Raw genomic sequence first — 22,176 nt, 5'->3', positions numbered from 1 at the left:
AATAAAATGGTATAGAAAACATTTTCACACAGAAAAAATTACAATTACACTAACATTCGTTTAAATGTAAAATTTTAAGAAAAAAGACTAAAATATATATATTTTTTAACACTTACTGTAATAATTTGTTTTATTCACAACTTTGAAAACATACCTAAAAAAAAAAAAAAAAAAAAAGAGTAAACAATAAAAAAATAAATAGCTTGTTATATGCTAAAAGCGAATTAGAAATTTTAAACAAGTTAAGCAAAAAGTAATTTTATTTATATATACATCTTTTAACTTCAGCAAGTCAGCAGTTTTTACAGAAAATGCAAAACTCTAGTTTTCAATTCATACTTGAACGGTCAATAAAGAAACATTTTATCACATGCAATTAAAGACAAAAAGAAAAATAAGAGATGAAAGCATATTGTGTTTGCACAGGGAAAGATCTCTTGTAATACTTAAAGAGTGGAGAGATTTGCAATACTGATTTGCCAATAAGCAGCGTAAACCATTCTTTTATTTCAAACAACAGCTCATGTATCTCTTTTCAATCCTACAGAACAGCCTTAAACGTCTCATGTTATTAACTCTTCAACTAATGTATTAATTTTGGCAGCTCCGTTGATATTCCAGCGCTTGAGGCCAGAAACTGTTGAGAAATTCAGCAGCGTTATAATGTTTGCTTTGTTTAGGAACTCACTGGCAGTGGTATAAAACACTGCAACAATAAGGCTTTTGACGATTCTTTTCTTCCTCCACTGATTAGATTCAAACAGCTACGTGTTTTTGGACGAGAAACTGTCAGGGAGAGAAAAAGCCTGAAGACATTGCAATTATGGCTTTAGCCTGACACGTTTTAATCTCACATCATATCGGAGGAATGCCATACAGATACCTGCAGGTGTTTACCTGTTTGATCAGGTATCGGCGGGAGATGGGACTCATCAACAAGCTCTTTGTGATTATGAGATTCGCTTAAAACTAATTCTCACAACGTGAAGCTTTCCAAACGGCACAACAAAGCAGGCCGCTTTAAATAAATATGGTGTCAAACTGGTTTCTAAACAACTAAAGGTCAAACAGCATGAGAGAAAGCTGACTCTGAATGAATGCATGTGTGGGAGAATGCAATCTTATGCTTTTTCGTTTCTGTTTAATACCTTAAACAAAAAAACAACCAGTATCTGACAGGAACAAAATACGCCAATGTCACACAATTAATTGCATTAGCAACACTGATCCTAATTACTTTTTAGTTCATGCTTTTGCACTGCAAAAAAAAAAAAAAAAAAAGCAATTTTAGTCTAGTTTTTCAGTGCAAACGTGAAAGATGCTTAAATCAAGATGCATTCCCTTCAAAGGCATTATGACACAAGTCGTCTTATTTTCTGTGAATTAATATGAAGTGTGTTTACGTTTAAAACCAAAACAAATATCTGCCAGTAGATTCCCATTGACAGATATTTGTTCTTGCTTTATGCATTAAAACTCACTCCATTATGTTCTATTTCTCAGAAAATCAGACTTAATTTCTTCATTTTGCGTCTCAAGTTAATGCATACTGATTTAAGGATATTTTGATATTAAAAAACAAAAATGAATTCATTTTTTGCGGTGCATGTAATGTTTAATGCCATGACTTTCTGTTATGATTTAGGAAGTTTGTAATGCTTTCAATTGTGTGGGAGGGCGATTTAAGACTTTTTGAGACTTCATAGAAAATATATATTCAGGCTTTGCTCAGAAAGCAACATAAAATCAACATAAATCATAAAAAAATCTGATTTGTACAAACCTCTTGCATGATGATATTAAACGCAGTCAGTCTTAAAGAAAAACCCAAATCCAAACTGAATGCATGTTAGCATGTTAGTTTTTCTAATAGTTTCTAATATTACTAAGAACAGCTGAGTGTTGGTGCATCTGATAATATCTACAGTATTTGAGGCGTTGTGTGCATTCATGCATGCTGTGTTTCCCGCAGTAGCACCATTATGACACCTACTGGTTGCAATGCAGTGGATTAAACATGGTCAGAAAAAAAAAGATGCAAAAGGATTTTTTTTTCTCGCTTTAATTAAATGATTTAAATATATACATACATAAAAACTGAACATTAATTTGTTCACATGCAAATAGCAGCTGCTACATTGCACATTTCAAACATGGATTTCTGACACCACAACTTCAGCTTATGAATATCTTATGTTACCCAGCAGATGAGTCTCATAGATAAATGCTGTTTTAAACTCTCTAACATGAAATAACACAACAGTGGTTGGTTGTGGGACAACATTAGCACTAGAAACGCTGAATTAGCAAACAAAACAAGAAGAAACCGTTGTGACGCCAGCAGAACGTCAGTCGCTCAGACACAGTTGACCAAACTCGCCTGTTCCTGTCTCTGTTTGTCCACGGCACGCTCCATCGCTTTCAAAAAAACCTCGACTGTCATCGCGGAGGACTGGAGACAGAAGAGTTGACGTGATTACAACAAACACACACTAAACTGCACAATTAATTCCTGCTGGAAAAATAATTATGTGTGATATGATGCACATGCAAGCTTGCTTTTGCATGCACTAATAAGTTTTTAAGATTTTGCATCAGACTAGAGGAAAGAAAATATCCAAAATACACATTTAAGTATTTATTTAATTATGAGTAGATTTAAATTCCAATGCATATCTTTTTTTTCTCTCTAGAGATTTATATTTTTATTTTTATGAATAAATACACATGCAACATTTTACACTGTTGTTGTTTTGGCTGTTGACAGTATTTTCTGATTAATGGTGTGATGAATATGAGGCATTCAGAATACATTGACTTTATACTAGATTTGTGTACTTTAAAAGCATGCAAATGCGTGCATATTTCATTAGATAATGCCTAGATTAATATTATTACCAAACACGTTAAAAGTAATATGAGTTGCGTAATCAGATTACTTTTTCCAACTAGTAATTTAACACATTATTTTTCAATTTACAAGAAAATATCCAAGTTACTTTTAAAAATGCATTACTTTGTTTTCCCAATTTCTTGAAGAGAAACTTAACTTTTTTAATATTAAAAACAAGCAAGCCCAGCCCAGACGGGAAAAAGTTAAAATGCTAAATTAAAGTAACGCATTACTTTCCATAAAAAGCAACTAAGTAACACAATTATGTATTTTTTTAGGAAATAATGCAATATTGTAATTGTAAGTAACGTTCCCCAACACTCTGTAATGGTCAAACAGTATCAGTTCTTACATGTGACTGTATTTGTACTGCTTGAAATATATTATTTTTTTAATACATTTGTGTGCTGTGAATTATGTTGTGAATTCAACAACATAATGGTGAAAAATATTGCATATATTTATATATAATTTATCTGAAAAAAGAAAAAAAATTTGTGTCTGTCAACAGTATTTTTTTTTTTTGGAAGTATTAAAAGATGATCTCCAAAGTGAACACTAATATGTATAATAATGTGCTCTGGAAATGTATGCAAATGAGTGCAAATTAAATTAAATAATGCTTTTAAACATAACTGTGATTAATCAACATTTCTTGCTTGTCAGCCGTGATGACAGAATTAATCTAATAACCTATATTACTTACTGAAGAATTGTTTATTCTGGTTAGAATTAATAATAAATGTTGTTGTCATCCTTGCATCACGGCAATGAGCAATGCACTAGAGTGGCTTCCCATGCTTTAATCCTAAATAACATCATTGAAAGACGAGCACCTTCCCATAGAGCGCATGAGCCAGAAAAGGGGTTTTCCTCAAGGCTCGTCCGCTGAGTCCCACGCTCCTCCTGTGTGCAGACAGAGACACTCGTGAAGATGGTTTCTCAGAGACTCTCGGATGCATGAGAAGCAAACACTCACTGGGCCAGGTTCCTCAGGGTTAAGCTCAGACGGGTCACGTCGCTCTCCATGAAGTTCATGGTGCCCAGTTCCTCCAAACTCAGCAGCTGCTGTCTGGGGTAGATGATGTGACGCTGCAGGGAGAGTTCAGATCAACTCTGTGAGATCCAGCAGAAGATCAGAGACGTTCAGGAGCACTGCAAACACACTCACCTTCATCAGCTCCTCCAGACAGGACAGATAGATGTGGAATATGGCGCTGGCGCTCGGGGGCCCGATGTACTGCTTTATATCAGCGCGGTCCACGAAGGCCAGATCGATCTTCTCCGTGACGTTGGATGTGGTGAGGATCACGACATTCGGGTGCCTGAATCACCCAAACACGATGAGTTTATCAACTGCCCGTTTTTACTTCCCACGATGCATTTCAACATGCATTTTTTGCATAAAAAGAAGTGCAAGTGTAGGTTATTATCGCTTAACAAAAGACTACAAAATGAACCTTAAATGCTGTGATCGTGCACAATGAGAACAGGAGCGTGCATCGAGTATCAAGTCTTTCTGATTCCATGCATGCCTTTGTAGATGAAAGAGAGAGAGTGAGAGAGTGTTGCAGAAGAGATGAAGAGAGGCTGACCGTTTGATCTGGTCGAGCTGGGTCAGCACTGAATTGACCACCCTGATAGCGTCAGACGGCTCTGTTCCTGCTTGAGCGGCGCTGCGTGCAGCTGTGAGACTCTCCACCTGACAAACACACTTCATTATCCAGCAGAGACTGCAATGTTTCTACACAGCGTATACACAACTTTCACTGAATCCACTAAAACATAGGAAGTGCTGCAGCTTGCTCAACTCACAATATGCACAATTTTGTAACTTATTTTGAACAATAGTCACAATTTTGTAAGTTATTTTGCACAATATTCAAAAAAATGTCTAACTTATTTTGCACAATATGCACAATTTTTTTAACTTATTTTTTACATTATGCTCAATTTTTGTAACTAATTTGCACAATATGCACAATTTTTTTTTACTTATTTTGCACGATATGCACAATTTTTTTTACTTATTTTGCACATTATGCACAATTTTTTTAACTTATTTTGCACAATATGCACAATTTTTTTAACTTATTTTGCACAATATGCACAATTTTGTAACTTATTTTGCACAATATGCAAAAATTTTTAACTTATTTTGCACAATATGCAAAAAATTTTAACTTATTTTGCACAATATGCACAATTTTGCACAATATGCACAATTTTGTAACTTATTTTGCACAATATGCAAAAAAATGTTAACTTATTTTTTACATTATGCTCAATTTTTGTAACTTATTTTGCACAATATGCACAATTTTTTTACTTATTTTGCACAATATGCACAATTTTTTTACTTATTTTGCACAATATGCACAATTTTTTTACTTATTTTGCACAATATGCACAATTTTTTTACTTATTTTGCACAATATGCACAATTTTGTAACTTTTGTAACATATATAAAGAAGTTTTTTTTACATTGAATAATATTTTATTATTTTATTTTTATTGTTTTATTTTATTCCAATATTTTTATTATTACTTTTGTTTATATTTTATTATATATTATCTTTTTTTTTTTCCTCTATATGGCTAGTGATGGAAAAAAAATTAATGCACTACAATTTTTAATATTCAGAAATGTTAGAATATTTTTTTAATTGTACAAACAATGCAACGCTCAAAATAAATAATCTTCTCGATCCATTCAAAAATTGGGCAAAAACTTTTAGGCCGTTTTTCAAGCTCATTCATATAACAACAAATGCATTTTTAATAATATTATCACAGTATTTCAATGTTCAAATAGCAAAAGTTCTTAACTTTTCATTATTTTTTCTTAGGGGTGGAAATAAATTATTTTCCAAATACATTTTTGTGCTCAATTGTGATGTAAAACTACCGTGTCTATAAAATTGTGGTGAAACATTGCATATTTATATATCATATATTTCTAAAAACTTTTTTTTTCTAGTGATTTATAATAAAAAGAGACATCTAAAATACTCTTTCATGCTTAATATGTTCCGGAAATCTTTTAATGATTTAATAAGATAAATATATACAATTTGTTTTAAAAGAAACTAGTACTAAATATCGAAAGTATTTCCAAATTATTCTGCTTATCAATTATAACTAATGGTTGAGGACTAAAAAAACAAGAGTGTAAAAAAAATATCAAAGCTGTTTCAATAAAAACTGATCATTTATGAAGAGTGAGTCAAATGAAACAATTATTGGTGCAAGAGAACCTCATCGATCAGGACAAACACCAGGGCGTCTTTATCATCGATGAGCTCCTGGATCTTCTGAAACATCTTTGTGACCAGTTTCCCGCTCTGTAAAGCAGTCAGAAGTTAATGAGGGTTCAGACACGGATCTGAGGAAGCGTTTCAGAGATCAAGCCGTACCTCGGAGAACCACTTGGAGAAGAGACTGTGGCTGTTAATCTCCACGAACTGGCTGTGTGCATACCTGCTTAGAGAGGAAACACACAAATAATGACGACACCGGGCGCTCAGCAGATGCCTCTGGGATTTTGTGAAGGTGTCTCACCTGTCAGACAGTCTGATGGAGAGCTTCTGGGCGAGTCCTTTACACAGAGACGTCTTCCCTGTGCCAGGCGGCCCTGAGGACACACACAACTGTATAAACACAGCCGTGAAGACAGAAACCGCTGAGCTTTCAAACCAGATTACAGTGGCTTACCGTGAAGTAACACCACACGATTCCAGGCGATCAAATTGCTGTCCACATTTCTGTCAGAGAAGAAAATCATCGTGGAAACATAATCCAAGAGCTGGAGAGACAAAGTGAAGACGGGGGTCATGTTATGGCTAGTGAGAAAAAAACACAAGATTTCAACAGATAGACACAAATATGGATCAATGGGTCGTGGTGGTCTAATAAAGCACTGTGTGTGTGTGTGTGTGTGTACATGTATCCTTTATACATCCCTCCTGAACCTATAACAAAAGTGTCCCTTGAGGGTCAAAATGACCCGAAAGCTAAAAATGACACTAATTTTTATTTTGGTCCTGAATTCTCATGATGATCCATTTAGAAAAAATAAAACGCAACATTTATGTAGGTTTTTCTATTTTTTTATTACATTTACCTTTTATTCTGGATATTTTTAAGAAAATATAACAATTACACACACAAAAAAAGTGTCTCTGATGCCCTCTGGTGGAGAAAAATGATATTAAACTGCATTTTATGGCTACAGCCACTAGAGGGGACTGTAGAGCCCTATGGAGATTTTTAACTGAGCAAAACAAGTGAAACATGAGAAATTATTTGTTTATAGATTCAAATATATATTGAAACATCACAAAATCCGTATCTTGTTAAAAAAAATATATTAATAATAAAATAATAAAAAAATAAAAAAATGTGCTCTATGGGAGTGTTTGTACAGTGTGTTTCTGTGTGTGAGTTTTTTCTTCTTTGGGGATATTCTATTTTCTCAGCACTTCATTTGGTTATAAAAAAAAAATCAGATGTAATAAAAACCAGTTTTCTCATAAATTGCATCATTCCTATGTGGGTCAAAATGACCCGAGAGGGACTCTTTGGTTGCTTTTTTATTGCATCCATTTAAACTCCTTGTTTGGATGTCAAATGCCCTCTGCTGTGATACAGTATTTTAATAATCATAATTCTGCTACATAATTTAAGTAATTTCAAGATAACTGTGAATATGCTTGTCTTACTTGTGTTTTGATGCCTTCCTCATAAATCAAGCTTTCCCAAATGCCATGAAACTCAGCTGGAAGACATGGAGAAGAAAAGATGATCTTAAAGATTGGTCCACACTATGCAGCTCTCTGGAACAATGTTCTGTGTACAGTCTGATTGTTTTTCACACTTTCTTTGTGGTGAAAAGCATACTTTAGATCAACATTTTGATTCAAATTTAATTAAGCCTCATTTTTGCAATAAACATTAGATTTGGATTAACTTGATTAAACTTTTTTTTAATGCTATCAAAACAATAAAAAGATTCTAGGGGAGTAAAAATATTACAATCATGTAAAATATATTTTTAATAATATTTTGTTAATTTTTTGTTCTTAATTTTGGTTAAAGTTTTAATAATTTAGTTGTGTTTTTGACATTTTAAGTACATTTGTTACTTGACACGTTTATGGGTCAAAGACAAAAAAGGGTTTAAGCATAAAAACAAGTATAATACTCCTTTAACATTTTACATTTTATTCTCCACTTTACATACTTTTAATGTGCTTTTATGAACATAATATCACTTTTGTAATTGTTTTTTCTTCTTCTTAATGTCTCTTATAGTTCTATTAATTTTCATTTCAGTTCTAGTACATCAAATTAATATGGGAAACGTTGCCTTTCAGGTAAATTAAATGTTTCTTTATTTAATCAATTAATAGGTTTAGTTAACAATAACCCGGACACAGAAGAGCAATAACTCAAAGAAAATTTTTTAAGGGAATATTTAATGCAAAAAAAAAATTCTGTAGTTATTATTTTATGCCTCCAAGTCATTTCAATCCTTACTATTATTCTTTTTTTCAGTGAAACAGGCAATAACATATTCAGTAAAATGTTTAAGCTGTTATTTTCTGTTCTATTTGATGCAGATTTAAACTGACAAACTCAAAAAAGAACAAATTCATCATATTCCAAGTGTTAAAATCTATTAGCATTATATCACAGACAGAATAACAGCCTAAAGGTTCAGATCAAGTTAATAATCACAGAATTCTCATTTCTGGGTGAATGATTCCATTAATGGAATCTTTGAATGTGATTTGCATTAAAAGGGGCGTGTCATGCATAATCACCTGCTGGGAGGAGCCAATGATTGGCAGCAGAGAGCTCCTCCTCCTCTTCTAGAGCAAGCGTGCTGGGACTGTCATCATTCAGAGAGAAGATATGGATACAAAGGTTGTGAGCCTTCAGATCCACAAGCTGTAGGATATAAAAGAAACATCACAGACTTGATAAACAACATGTAAAAACTCATCAGTTCATGAAGTAGAATGTTCACAGATGATGATAAAACTCTGTTAATTACTTTTGGACCGGTTAAATCCGCCACAGCGACCGACTCCACATTTCTGGTTAGAAATTCATCATCAAACTCTGTCCATCTGTAGGAGGCTAAAACAGTGCTGTGTCGATCCAGCAGAGACAACACATGCGTCCTCACCTCTGACCTCTTCACTGTGCTGCAAACACAGATCCACAGCGTTTAAGACATTAGAAACAGTGTTGACAACTCGTTATACTTCAGAAAAGTGGAAAGGATATTCAATAAGGAAAAAAAACAAAGTGTAGGATGAAGGGAGTGTCGATAGACACTGGGTCAAATCATTTTTTTTCTGCTCACTGTAGGCTGTATTTATTTGATCAAAATACAGTAAAAAATCTGAAATATTATTACAATTTAAAACAGCTGTTTTCTATGTCAATATATTTTAATATAGAATTTATTTCTGTAATGTGCAGCTGTATTTTCAGCATCATTCCTCCAGTCTTCAGTGTCACATGATCTTCAGAAATCATGAAAATATATTGATTTGATGCTCAAGAACCATTTCTGATTATTAAATAGTTGTGCTGCCTGAATAGTTTTGGTGAAAACTGTCATGCATTTTATTTTTCAGGATTCACAGACGAACAGAAAGTTCAAAAGAACAGCATTTAATTAAAAGAGAAATGTTGAATGCATCCTTGCAGGACAAAATGTTCCTTTCTTTTAGAATGATTGTAAACCTAAATGTAAATGTGAAACTAAATCAGTATCTGTAGAATAACGCAGGGGTCATAAAATCGTGGTTTACCTCTGAGATTTGACGTTTACTTCTATGTGCACTTCAGGGCGGATGATGGCGACATCGGACATGTGATGGTCAGAAATGTCCATTACTGAAACTGAAAAACACACAACACACACAGTCTGACAACGAAGAATACACAATATCACGCATGTGTCCCTGCAGCATAAAAGCAGTTTGAAGTCTCTGGAGTATGTCTGTAGCAATAGACAACACTACATTGTATGAGTCAAAAAAATACATTTCTCTTTTATGCAAAATATCATTAGGATATTAAGTAAAGATCATGTACCTTCAAGATATTTTGTATATTTCCTACCATAAATATATCAAAACTTAATTTTTGATTATTAATATGCATTGCTAAGAATTCATTTGGACAACTTTAAAGATGATTTTTCTCAATATTTAGATTTTTTTTGTTCCCTCAGATTCCAGATTTTCACATAGTTGTATCACTGCTAAATATTATAGATTAATAACAAACCACACATCAATGGAAAGTTTATTTATTCATTTGTATAAATCTCAAATCTCTGACTTTTATGAGTTGTGCTCAAGGGTCACATTTATAAACAAACCCTTTAGCAACCTCGCAGAAACTAGCTAACTTTGCGAAAAGCTAATTAATGAACAACCTATTATCAAGCAACATTTAACCCTGCTGAAACAACATTTTTTTATTTCTGCTGTCTATTGATAATTATTTAGTTAACTGCCTTGTTTATTAACAAATAAAGGGAAAGGAAGAACGCAGAAACAGAGATAAACAGAGATAAACACACTTACCTCACAACAGCGACAGACAGAACTCGAACTTCCCGCGCTCACGCACGCTGACGTCGGCGTGCCCCGGAAACGACAACGCCTGAAACCGGAAGTTATTCGGATTTGCTAATGCTAATGTTGTTGTCGTTGTTGTGTCGAAGAGCGAGACATACGCGAATTCTACAAGAACAAACCTGATTTTTCCACATAAATAAGGGCAGAAATGGGGAAGAAGCACAAGAAACACCGAGCAGAGTGGAGGAAGGTTGAAGGAGGTAATTTAGCGTTACAATATATATACGATAAAGCGCTTCAATTCATTCTAAGTGTTCTGCTATTCTGTGGATTATTCCTAATAGGCTATAAATACATGATATATATCTTATATTAATTATATTAATTCATGATTATATCTTTTGTTCGTTGTCTAAATCATTCGATTTTCTATTCTGAGGATCTCCATCCTAAAATATATTTTATATCGTGAGGTTGTGATGTTATAGATGTGTTGAATATTATTGGGAAAGTATTTAGTTTTCTCTTTTCTCAGTACTATACTGTTAAATGTATCATTTACTTTGTTGAATACTTGTTCTATTATTCATTTAATTGTTGTTCTACTAAAATATGTTTTTTTAACTCTTATTCCTATTATTTTTTTAGTAAAAAAATAAGTTTACATTATTTTAATAAAATGGTTTATTAAATAATGGTCCATTTTCTAATAATGGTTTTATTATTATTGAAACAAAATGGTTTATTGAGTTAGCTTATCATATTTTTAATTTAATTATTTATTATAATATTATTTTATTCTTTGTTATTATTGTTTTAATTATTTTATTGTTTATTTACTTACACACACACACACACACACACATATATATATATATATATATATATATATATATATATATATATATATATATATATATAATTTGTTACCCTAAATATATATTTATATATTTTAATAATATAATATATTATTTATAATAAAAAGGTTTTTTAATCATATTCGTATTATTTATTTTAGTAAAATAATTTAATTTAATTTATTAGTTTAATTATTGTTTTATATATATTTCTATAATATATGTATTCTATAATATATAATTTTTTTTTTTTTTTTTTTTTTTTTTTTTTTTGTCATTTGTTTCTGAAGAGTCTTTATTGCAATTTCCATTGGACTTTTTGCGTGTTGTTGTTTTTTTCAGACTATGAGGACAAAGCCCTTGATAAGCCCCTGAAGCTGGTGCTCAAGGTGGGCGGCAGTGAAGTGACCGAGCTCTCCGGATCCGGACACGACTCCAGTTACTATGACGACCGCTCTGACCACGAGTGGGAGAGGCACAAAGAGAAGAAAAAGAAGAAGAAGAAGAAATCTGAGAAAGAGAAATACGTAGATGATGAGGAGAGGAGGAGGAGGAAGGTTAGTGAAAGAGCCACTCTTAAACACTCCTATTTAGACATGAATGAAGAATACTGTGCATAGTATGAGAATATTCAAGAAGCATATCCATCATATCAGATGAGCTAATACCTCTAATAGACAGCCAAAAGTTAAAGTTAAGACAGTTTTACACAAAATAGGATTAAAAATGCAGTAACTAAAGTAACTAATTTCAATAGAATGATTGGATGTGACTTGATGAATTAAACATGTAACATAATGCACCTTAAATCTGAAAAAGAAAAAAAAACTATAGCACACAAAAATAATAAAAGCATACTCCAAAATTGCTAAAACATTGTACTGAAAATGGAAAATCTAAAAACAAATGCTAATTCAAACAATAAATAAAGCTATAATGATATTCAACGTTATGAAAACAACGCTGATTCCAATGGGGATGTAATTTTTTACTAAAACTAAAGCCATACAAAAACATTTTTGTTACTTTTAATAAAATGGACAATAACTGCAATAAACTTTAAATGTAAATAAAAAAAATTAATTATTAATTCAGCTAGTTGCCAAAACAACATTTAGCTTTGTAAATGTAGTTTAACTTAATGCACGAAAATAGCTAAAACTGAAATAAACATTAATAAAAAAAAATATATACACATTTTATGCAAAATATTTTTTTTTGTTTGCAAAGCCAAAAACCACTCACATTTTTCTTAAAGGGGTCATATGATGCTTTTTTAAAGATCAATATTTGGTATATTTGGATGTAACAGAATATCTCTTTGGATTTGAGACTTTAGTCTTTGTAACTTTGTAACAGATCTTCTTCATGCACCAAGAGCTTGTAACACTCCGAAGAGAAAGAAACGATTGAAATCGCATCATATGACCCCTTTAAATGTATTTACACACCTTTCATCGTATGTATTTGATCCAGGAGGAGAAAAAGAAAAAACGTGAGAGAGAGCAGTCAGAAAGTGCTGGCAGTGCACCGGTGGAGCCCTTCACCCTGCCGAAGCCCGTGGAGGTAAAGTCAGCGAAAGCCTGATCCAGAGGATGTTTAGGATATTTAGGATATTTTGAGTGCTGTGACTGAACGACCGCTGTGCCACAGGTGCTTCCAGAGGAGAAGAAGCGGAAGCGGGACAAGTTTGAGTCGGAATCAGAAGCAGATGAGTTTGTCCCTGTAGTGAAAGTAGAAGTGGAGCAGCCGGCAGATCGACCCGTACGAGCCTGTCGAACTCAACAAGGTACAACTATCTTCCTCTAATGATGAGAACCTGCACCTTAGTTAACATTGGTGAACGCATTAACTAATGCGCAATGCATGTTAACATTAATTCGTTAACTGTTCAGTGTTAGTTCATGTGCATTAATATTAACAGATACAACATTTAATTTGAAAATGATTGATTGCATTAGTTTTTTGCCTCTCTTTTGAGCAAAGCGTACTAAAATGTACACTTGAACTCTTTACAATAAGGTCCAGTTAGTTAATGTTAATTAAAGCACAAGTACCAGTACATTTTGATACGGTATTTATTATCTTTTTTTACCATTAAATGCAGTTAATAGACAAATACATTGTTAGTTCATGTACATTATATAACATTAACAGATTCATGATCTACTAAAGTAATAATGTCAAAATTATAAAATATTTTTTTTATTATATGTTCGTTTTAACTAATGCAATCGACTAATAAATAAAATAAAATAAAACCGTTTTGTAGTGCCACCACTAAATTAAATCATGTATTTAGTTAAAACAGAAGTATTTTGATGGGCTCCGTTTTGCACAAAGTGCTGTAAAAGTACTCTACTCTTTCAGCAGTTTCCGAATCCTTAAATTCGGAAGTTAATTTAAATTAAACAGCTGTTCAAAAGAGTGACGTTTAACCCTGGTATCCATCAAAACAAATCACAAAAGACTTCCAAGTGATTTTTGTATTATTCCTTCCTCTAGAAAACGAATGCACCCCTCGCCAGCAGCTCTTGGAGCATTTCTTGCGTCTGCTTCAGAGGTGAGCCTCTGGAAAATCAATTCTAATCTTTCCTCTAATCTGCATCGTATAAGAACAGTCTTTCTGTCTCGACAGGAAAGATCCACACGGATTCTTCGCCTTCCCGGTGACAGACGCCATTGCTCCAGGATACTCCATGATAATCAAACATCCCATGGACTTCAGCACAATGAAGGACAAAATCGATGCAAACGAATACAAAACTATCACAGAATTCAAGGTGTGCAAGTGTCCTGCTCGGTTAATCTTCGTTTGTCTTCATACTAGGCTTTACTGAAAGTGTTTTGTTTCTGATTCTCCAGGCAGACTTCAAGCTGATGTGTGACAACGCCATGGTTTATAACCGGCCCGAGACGGTTTACTACAAAGCCGCTAAGAAACTCCTCCACACCGGATTCAAAATGATGAGCAAAGTAACATTTTTAATGCGCTTTGGTTTGGTTATTTTCTGTGTTTGTTGTTCATCCGTGCCATCTTTCCCATTCAATTCGGATGCGTGTGGTTATAGTAAAATTGTTATTATATAGTTAACTATAATTAAAAGCATTTTACTTATTTTTAATAAAAAATAACTAAAACGTATTTTATTTTGGCTGGCCTTTCTCAGTTTCATTTAGTTTACCTAAAATAACTCTAACTAAATAAAGTAAACCTAATAAATAAATGCAATATAAAAAATGACAACTTTTACTCAAATTAAAGTTGACTGATTCAATTCAGAATATATACAAAAAACTAGTAGAAATGGCTTCTTTTTGTGTGTTTTTTTAAAATAAATACAATATTTTCCATTGCAAATCATATGAGCAGGATAATACTGAATATGATTTAAGAATATTGTTGTTCATGAACCGAAGCTGACTTTTCCAACATTCCCGTTGTCGGAGATATTAGGGAATTAAAAAATGTTGAGTGCAAAGCCTGGAAATTTAATAGGCAAAATTAATCAAATTAATAGATTATTTTAAAAATCTTAAAAATAAAATAAAAAATCTGAAAGTGGTGGAAAAGGGAATTAAATATATTAAAATTATTATTATATTCAGTACATTTAATATATATTTTAAGATTAAATTTATTCGAATAGATTTGGTTCTGGAGAATTGATTTATTTTTTCCGAACTTAATAATTTTAGTTAGTTTGTTTTTAGTATGAGATGGAACAAAGACTTGAATCACCACACTGTTATTGTATTGCACTGGTGAGATGATCAGCTTTCTCTCGAGGCGAGTATCTCCACCATCCAGTCACTTTCTTGATTTGAATCCATCCCGTGTTGGGTGTCCCGCGTCTCCCATCCTCATGGCAAACCTAAGCGCTCCCGCAGGAGGAGTAAATGGGTGCTGTGTTGCTCTATTTGTGCTGTGTTCACAGGAGCGGCTGTTAGCTTTGAAGCGCAGCATGTCGTTTATGCAGGACATGGATTTCTCTCAGCAGGCTGCCATTCTGGGAGATGACCACATCACGCCCGAGGAACCGGTGACGGAGATCCTGCCCATCCATACGGAGTACCCCAAAAAGTCCAAGAAGCAGCCTGTGAAGGAGCCTATCATCAGGTAAAGCAGCGGTCTGCTGTAGTTTAATGTGTTTGTGAGCGTGTGCTGGAGCAGATGTGTTGCTCGTCTAGTGATCTGTATGAGCTGGAGGGCAACGCCTGCAGTTCGACGGACAGCACGGCGGAGGAGCATGTGTTGGCGCTGGTGGAGCACGCGGCGGATGAAGCACGGGACCGACTCAACCGCTTCATGCCAAACTCTAAGGTGCAGCCGAGCTTTAACCTGATGTTTCTGGGTACAACGGTTGAGTTGTGGGTCATGCAATTTGCTAAAAATGAAGTAATATGCGAAATGGCAATGCAATATGTAATTTAAATGTACTAAAGTGACCCTGGACCATAAAACTAGTCATAAAGGATTTATGCATCATCTGAAAGCTGATTAAATCATCATTTGTGAGGAGGACAACATTTGTCTGAGATGCAACTATTTGAAAATCTGGAATCTTGAGTGTGCAAAAAGTTGAGAAAATCACCTTTAAAATTGTTCAAATGAATTCTTAGCAATGCATATTATTACGTTTTGAGATATTTATGGTCAGAAATTTGCTAAATATGTTCATGGCACATTATATCTACTGATTTTTGGCATTAAAGAAAAAACGATAATTATGACCGATGCAATGCTTTATAAATAAAGAGAGAAGAATGCATTGTTGGCTATTGCTACAGATATCCCTGTGCTAAATATGACTGCTTTTGTGCTCCAGGGACACAAATGTTCAGTGTTAAGTGCAAAATGAAAATTACATTTAAAATTAAATGGAAGCATAAATTTAGCAATATTAATTTTGAAATTTAATATGCAAAATGGCAATGTATTTTTGTATTTAAATTGATATTTTCACATGCATATGTGCAATGTTTAGTGTAAACTGAATTTTTTTTATACTGTATAATTTAAATTTGCCATTATATAAATTTAAATATAGAAATACATCACCATTTTACATTTAAAAATAAATATTGCTGCCCATACATTATGTTTATTTAAATACAACTTTTCATTTCAAATTATATGATCAAATGTATGATTTTTAGGATTCTCATTGTCAGAAATATCATGGAATTTCAAAAGCCTGGAAAATTGATTAACATATAATAAATTTTTTTAAAGTTAAATAAATGTCTATTAAATATTTTATAATTATAATGTGATTATATATTTTAAGATAATGTTGCCTTGAATAAATCTTGCCCCTTTGTGAGCTAGAAATATTTTTTTAATTTTCCTAATTTTATTCTTATTTTCTTAACTCCCATAATTGTTTGATTTCAAGATGAAATCGAGTGTGGAACAAACTGAGGATTAAAATGAATAATTTATATAATTTCCTAATGCTTTCAGCTTTTAATAAGATAATATTCTAAGTTTAAATGAAATCTTACGTAAGCAGTCAGGAGAATCTGTCTGTTCTGTGCTATATGTTGTTCCCTCGCCCGCATCAGGAGTCATGTAATGCAATATTACCATCGTTTATTACCCTTAACCAGAACATTTTTTATTTTGCATGTAGATTGGGTATCTTAAAAAGGACTCTGAAGGTTCCCTCTTCTACACTGTTGTTAATCAAGATCCTGAAGCAGAAGGTATGAGCATCACTCTTTCAATGTCTACTACTTTATATTGCGGAATATAAATATATGTGTGTGTATATATGAATATATATAAATATAGTATGATATAGTGACAATACAGAGGAAAAACTGCTCAGCTTTATTTTACTAAAGCCCAAACTAAGCAACAATTTAGTCCAGGTGATGTTTATATGGACAAAAAGATGAAATTGTGATGCTTGCAATGTGAATCAATGAGATCCTATTTAATATTAGTGCTGTCAAATGATTAATAACGATTAATCGCATCCAAAATAAGTTTTTGTTTACATAATATATGAGTGTGTACTGTGTATATTTTTTGCGTGTATTTAAATACAAACACATGCATGTATATATTTAAGAAAAAATGCTGTTTATATATTAAATTGATTTATCTATAGTCTAAAATATAATCATATAAATGTGTATATAAATTTATACAGTACTTTTAAAATATATATTGTATGTGTGCGTGTTTATGCATAATAAATACACATTAGACATGTAAACAAAAACTTTTATTTTGCATGGGATTAATCGCGGTTAATCGTTTGATGCACTAAAAATTATATCATTATTTATCAGTCGTCACTCTATATCTACAATGAATGGTGTGTTTTAGTTAAATGCTATTTAAGTGATACAAACATATAATGCAATGCAATCCAGCGATGTTTGAGAGATAATAAAACTCTCCTCAAAAGAATGATGATCAGAATTGAATCTCACATTTGAACATGATTTTTATAAAACAAATATAATGCAATAAGCTTTAAATGGTTAAAAATGTCACTTTATGTCAGAAAGGTTGTAGAAAGTTTATCCAGAGCAATAACATCATGTGTCTGAAGGATATATTGATTATTGTTTACAGAAGAAGAGACTCATCCTATAGATTTGAGCACTTTGGCAAATAAGCTCATACCTGGATTGACGTCGCTGGGTTTTAAAGACGACAGGAGGCACAAAGGTAACCTTAATATGAGCATGAATGTAATTTGTAAGGTTTTGAGTCACAGTACGGTCTCTAAAATGCTAGAGGAGTCAATAATGAAATCGTGAATGGCCACCACGAGTCTGAACTTTGAGCAAACTTGAACTTTGAACTTTTGGTTTCAGTGACGTTCTTGAGCAGCGCGTACAACACTCAGACCCTTCAGAACAACTCGGTCTATCCCGACCTGCTTCCAGAGGAGATGGACATGCTGTGCTCGGCTTACGGAGACGAGACCGGGGTCCAGTGTGCTCTCAGGTGTTACGATCAAACCCGTGGATCAGCATTATCAAGCTGCTGCGCTGGACTCTGTGTGATGGGATTTCTGTGTGTGTTTGCTTCAGTCTGCAGGAGTTTGTCAAAGGTTGTGGGAGTTTTACCAGAAGGCTTGTGGATGGTTTGCTGGATAAAATGACGGCCGGTGATCATTCGAAAGCCATCATCCAAATCCGACAGGTGTTAAAAGAAACCAAACTGTTATTATTTTGACCTGCCGCTTTTTCTTTTTTTTAAAGGTTTTTAAACATTCTGAGAGTTTTGTGATCGTTGACTTTCAAACGAAAGTTCTATTTTTATTCAGTAAGGATACATTAAATTGATCAAAAGTGACAGTTGAGACATTTAGAATGTTACAAAAGTTTCAAATAAATGCCGTTCTTTTGAACTTTCTATTCGTCAAAGTATCCTGGAAAAATACAAAATGTCACGGTTTACATAAAGATATTGGCCAGCACAGCTATTGTCATTATTGATGATAAACAGAAATGTTTCTTCAGCAGAAAATGTTGTATATTTTCATGATTTCTGAAGATCATGTGACACTGAAGACTGGAGGAATGATGCTGAAAATTCAGCCGTGCATCGCAGAAATAAATTACAGTTTAACACAGATTCACTTAGAAAACAGTATTTTAAATTGTAATAATATTTCACAATTTTACTGTATTTTTGATCAAATAAATGCAGACAACTTCAAAATCTTTAAAAAAAAAAAACTACTCACCCTGAACTTTTAAACAAGTGTGAAATATTATATACTGTAAAAGAATATAAAATGCATGTTTTTTGTATTTCAGAAAAGAAACTTGCCGATTGATGACACTAAATCTAGTTTATGTGACATGCCGGTAAGAATTCAGTCTATTATCTTTCAGGTTTCAGATCTGTTAAAGTGCCGTTTGATGACATGTCTCTGTGTTTCTGTAGGGAGCAGATGGAAGTGGCTTGGAATCTGGTTCAGTGCTGGATTTCATGTCCATGAAGAGCTACCCAGACAATCCTCTAGATATGCTCAACACATTAGGTGAGTCGTATATCACACACCAGAACTGTGCTGGTGTTGGGTTTACTGACAGCGAGCGGATGGTTGGTGTTTGTCTGGTCTGCAGGTAAATGTGTGAAGAAGGAGCCGGAGCATGAAGACGGTCACCAGCACTTTGAGGAAGCAGCTAAACTCCTGCAGGAGTTCCAGGACGCAGCGCTGGACCGAATCGGATCCCGACCCTCCTCCAATCTCTCGTCCCTCTCAAACACTTCAGACCGGGATCAGCACCATTTAGGTACCGAGTCATATTTACAATTTATGCACCACAGGTATTCATTTTAGGCGATTAATTATGTGCAAAGACCAAAAAAACAAAAAGTCAGTATGTAATAATTATCCGATTTTTTTTTTTTTTTCGATGTTTTTTTTTTACTTCTGAAAGTGTGCATGTTTGTTTGTTTGTTTTTTTGTTTTGTTGAGTATCATATTTTATCCATCAGGCTTTTTCTGGAACGTATAATCTGATATAGTGAGAATATTACAAAAAAAAGTTTTAATTTAATTTAGAGGCCCAAATTGACCAAAAAAAATATAAATTATTTATGATTTAATGTTTTTTTTTGTGCTGGTAAAAAAAAAAAAAAAAAAAAAAAATATATATATATATATATATATATATATATATATATATATATATATATATATATATAAATTATTATTATTATTTTGTTTTTCATCTCCAAATATTTGCATACGTGTTCTTTTGGTGTGTATCAAATTTTATCCATCATGCTTTTATGGTTCATATATGAGAATATAGAGGATAAAACACACAAACTGAGAAAAAAAGTATGCAACTAAATTTTTTTTACATTTAATTACAAAAAAAACATGCATGCAAATTTTTGGATAATAATAAAAAAAATTAAATAATTATGCTTATATATATATATATATATATATATATATATATATATATATAATTATTATTATTATTATCATCATTATTTATTTTTTTATTATTATTATTATCCAAAAAATTGCATGCATGTTTTTTTGGTGAGTACCATCATGCTTTTATGGTTCATATATGAGAATATAGAGGAAACAACACCCAAACTGAGCAAAAATTATGCAATTGGCTTCAGACATGCTGATATTTATAAGATTCAATTCTGATGCTTGTAATGTAAATCAGTGAGATCTTTATAACAATAGATAGTGACATAAAATCATCTAGATATCAGTGTTCACTCTATATCTCCAGTAATGTGTCTATGTAAGATGAGATGTAAATGATCCGCACATATAACACAGTGATTGAGAGCTGAAGAAATAAAGGAGCTTTGAGTGGATGAATAAAATATCAATCATTCAGACGTGTGGTAGATAGTGTGAAGTTTTGATCACGTTGATCATTCAGACGCCTCTGCGTATCAAATATGATCCAGTAATCTCTGTAGAGTTGACAGAATCTGAATCTGGTGTTTGTTCTCTGTGATCAGGAAGTTCACCTCATCTCGGAGATCAGACCGAGATGGTTCAGGACCCGTATGAGTTTCTTCAGTCTCCAGAGTCTGGATCCACCGCTAACAGCTGATGAGACTCTCAGACCCACACGCTGTAATTATGTGCTCTTCTAGAGGACTGTAAGCTTGTACAGATTCACTGCATCACGTGCTTGTTTTTTAATAAAAGCTCTGTGTCTTGATTCCCCTTGATTGTGTTTTTTCTATGGTGGTAAAAAGCTGTTTTTTTTTCACCTGACCACAGGTTTGATATGCAGTAGTGCTTTACCTTAAACTCGCATTTGTGTGTAGGTTTGCTTCTCTTTTTTATCTTGTGAACTTTAGGAAGTTTGTACTTCACATCCTCAAAACCTTTTGTCCTGTGCTTCTCGAATAGGAGTCATTTTACAAGCAGCAACCCAACAAAGTGACAGAATTGCTTAGTGCACGAAACTAAAAATTGTGAACATTAATTGTGCACAGAGAAAGAAAATGCACAGAGTGGAAATAAATATCCAAAGTCATTGTTTAAAGCACCGCTATTATGTAAATGTTGGCGCTCTAGCGGGTAATAAACAGAACTGCACGCGTCCCGCGGAAGAACATTCTAACCGGAACTACTTCTCTATGGTTATGTCTATGGCGATTCACGCAGGTATGTGTTACTCCGCAGCGGTGCCGACCCGAGCAGACCAAAATAGTCCAAAAATAATCACTTATTATTAATCTACCATAGTAATTCTGGATAAGACAAAAATTCGGTTTGGTAGATTAGTTTATAGTGTACGCGCTCATTATATACGGTTTTAAATACAGAAAAAGTTCCATAGTGTTGCTTTAATGCAGACGTGATGTGACAAAAAAACAATTTGAAAATTCACAGTGTTTTATAGTGATGTGATAAAAGACACGTTTATTTTTGTAGCACATTTCATACACAATGGTAATTCAAAATGGTTTACAAAAAAAAAATAATAGATGCATAAAAAATTAAATGCTAATGTATTTAAAATAGTAAAATATATAGATATTTTACATTATTATCAGTAGTAGTTTTCAGCACATTGCGTATTAATTAAATGCACAGCTAACAGAAGAAAAAAATTGTGTTTAGTATTTCATGCATTAAATTAAGATATGAAAATGTTCTGCATATTTGCCTGCAGCGCAGAACACTTCAAATGTGCTGAACTCTGACATGGATTCATTGAGAGCTCTCATTTGCATTGGCTTTGCATGTCCTAGTGGTCACTAGGTAACAGTTAAAATCTCCCACCCCTGACAACTTCCATGTTCTGTAGTTCTACTGTATTCACATTGTTTGAACGTTTCTGTAT

At 33.1% G+C, this 22,176-nt stretch overlaps 2 protein-coding genes across 4 annotated transcripts; one reads left to right on the top strand and one right to left on the bottom strand.

Annotated features, from left to right (window-relative positions):
* Positions 1 to 2,054: 2,054 nt before the first annotated feature.
* trip13 (thyroid hormone receptor interactor 13) lies at positions 2,055 to 10,593 on the bottom strand. The gene is made up of 14 exons (XM_026283371.1): positions 10,505 to 10,593; positions 9,722 to 9,812; positions 8,953 to 9,106; positions 8,720 to 8,846; positions 7,616 to 7,671; positions 6,609 to 6,699; positions 6,456 to 6,528; positions 6,311 to 6,374; positions 6,152 to 6,238; positions 4,489 to 4,595; positions 4,065 to 4,218; positions 3,873 to 3,985; positions 3,730 to 3,799; positions 2,055 to 2,452 (listed from the first exon to the last, which is right to left on the bottom strand). The coding sequence occupies exons 2-14, from the start codon at positions 9,802 to 9,804 to the stop codon at positions 2,357 to 2,359; spliced, it is 1,275 nt and encodes a 424-aa protein (XP_026139156.1). The 5' UTR covers positions 9,805 to 9,812; positions 10,505 to 10,593; the 3' UTR covers positions 2,055 to 2,356.
* A 4-nt stretch (positions 10,594 to 10,597) lies between these two features.
* On the top strand, positions 10,598 to 21,043 carry brd9 (bromodomain containing 9). Of its 3 annotated transcripts, none has more exons than XM_026283369.1 (17): positions 10,598 to 10,758; positions 11,698 to 11,912; positions 12,832 to 12,921; positions 13,009 to 13,144; positions 13,861 to 13,918; positions 13,994 to 14,138; positions 14,221 to 14,331; positions 15,357 to 15,475; positions 15,547 to 15,679; positions 16,992 to 17,064; positions 17,948 to 18,043; positions 18,193 to 18,325; positions 18,412 to 18,523; positions 19,144 to 19,194; positions 19,274 to 19,370; positions 19,456 to 19,626; positions 20,837 to 21,043. In XM_026283369.1, exons 1-17 carry the CDS (start codon positions 10,707 to 10,709, stop codon positions 20,929 to 20,931), a joined length of 1,887 nt encoding a protein of 628 aa, XP_026139154.1. In that variant the 5' UTR covers positions 10,598 to 10,706; the 3' UTR covers positions 20,932 to 21,043. The 3 variants fall into 3 exon arrangements, with proteins under 3 accessions (XP_026139154.1, XP_026139152.1, XP_026139153.1); XM_026283367.1 differs by having other exon boundaries at positions 10,707 to 10,758; positions 15,294 to 15,475; XM_026283368.1 differs by having other exon boundaries at positions 10,707 to 10,758; positions 15,354 to 15,475; positions 20,837 to 20,931.
* Positions 21,044 to 22,176: the final 1,133 nt, after the last annotated feature.

The sequence above is a fragment of the Carassius auratus genome, chromosome 16 (genome assembly GCF_003368295.1).
Source record: "Carassius auratus strain Wakin chromosome 16, ASM336829v1, whole genome shotgun sequence".
NCBI lineage: Eukaryota > Metazoa > Chordata > Actinopteri > Cypriniformes > Cyprinidae > Carassius > Carassius auratus.
Note: the sequence above shows the minus strand (reverse complement) of the source record. Positions and strands in the feature narration are given on the sequence as shown.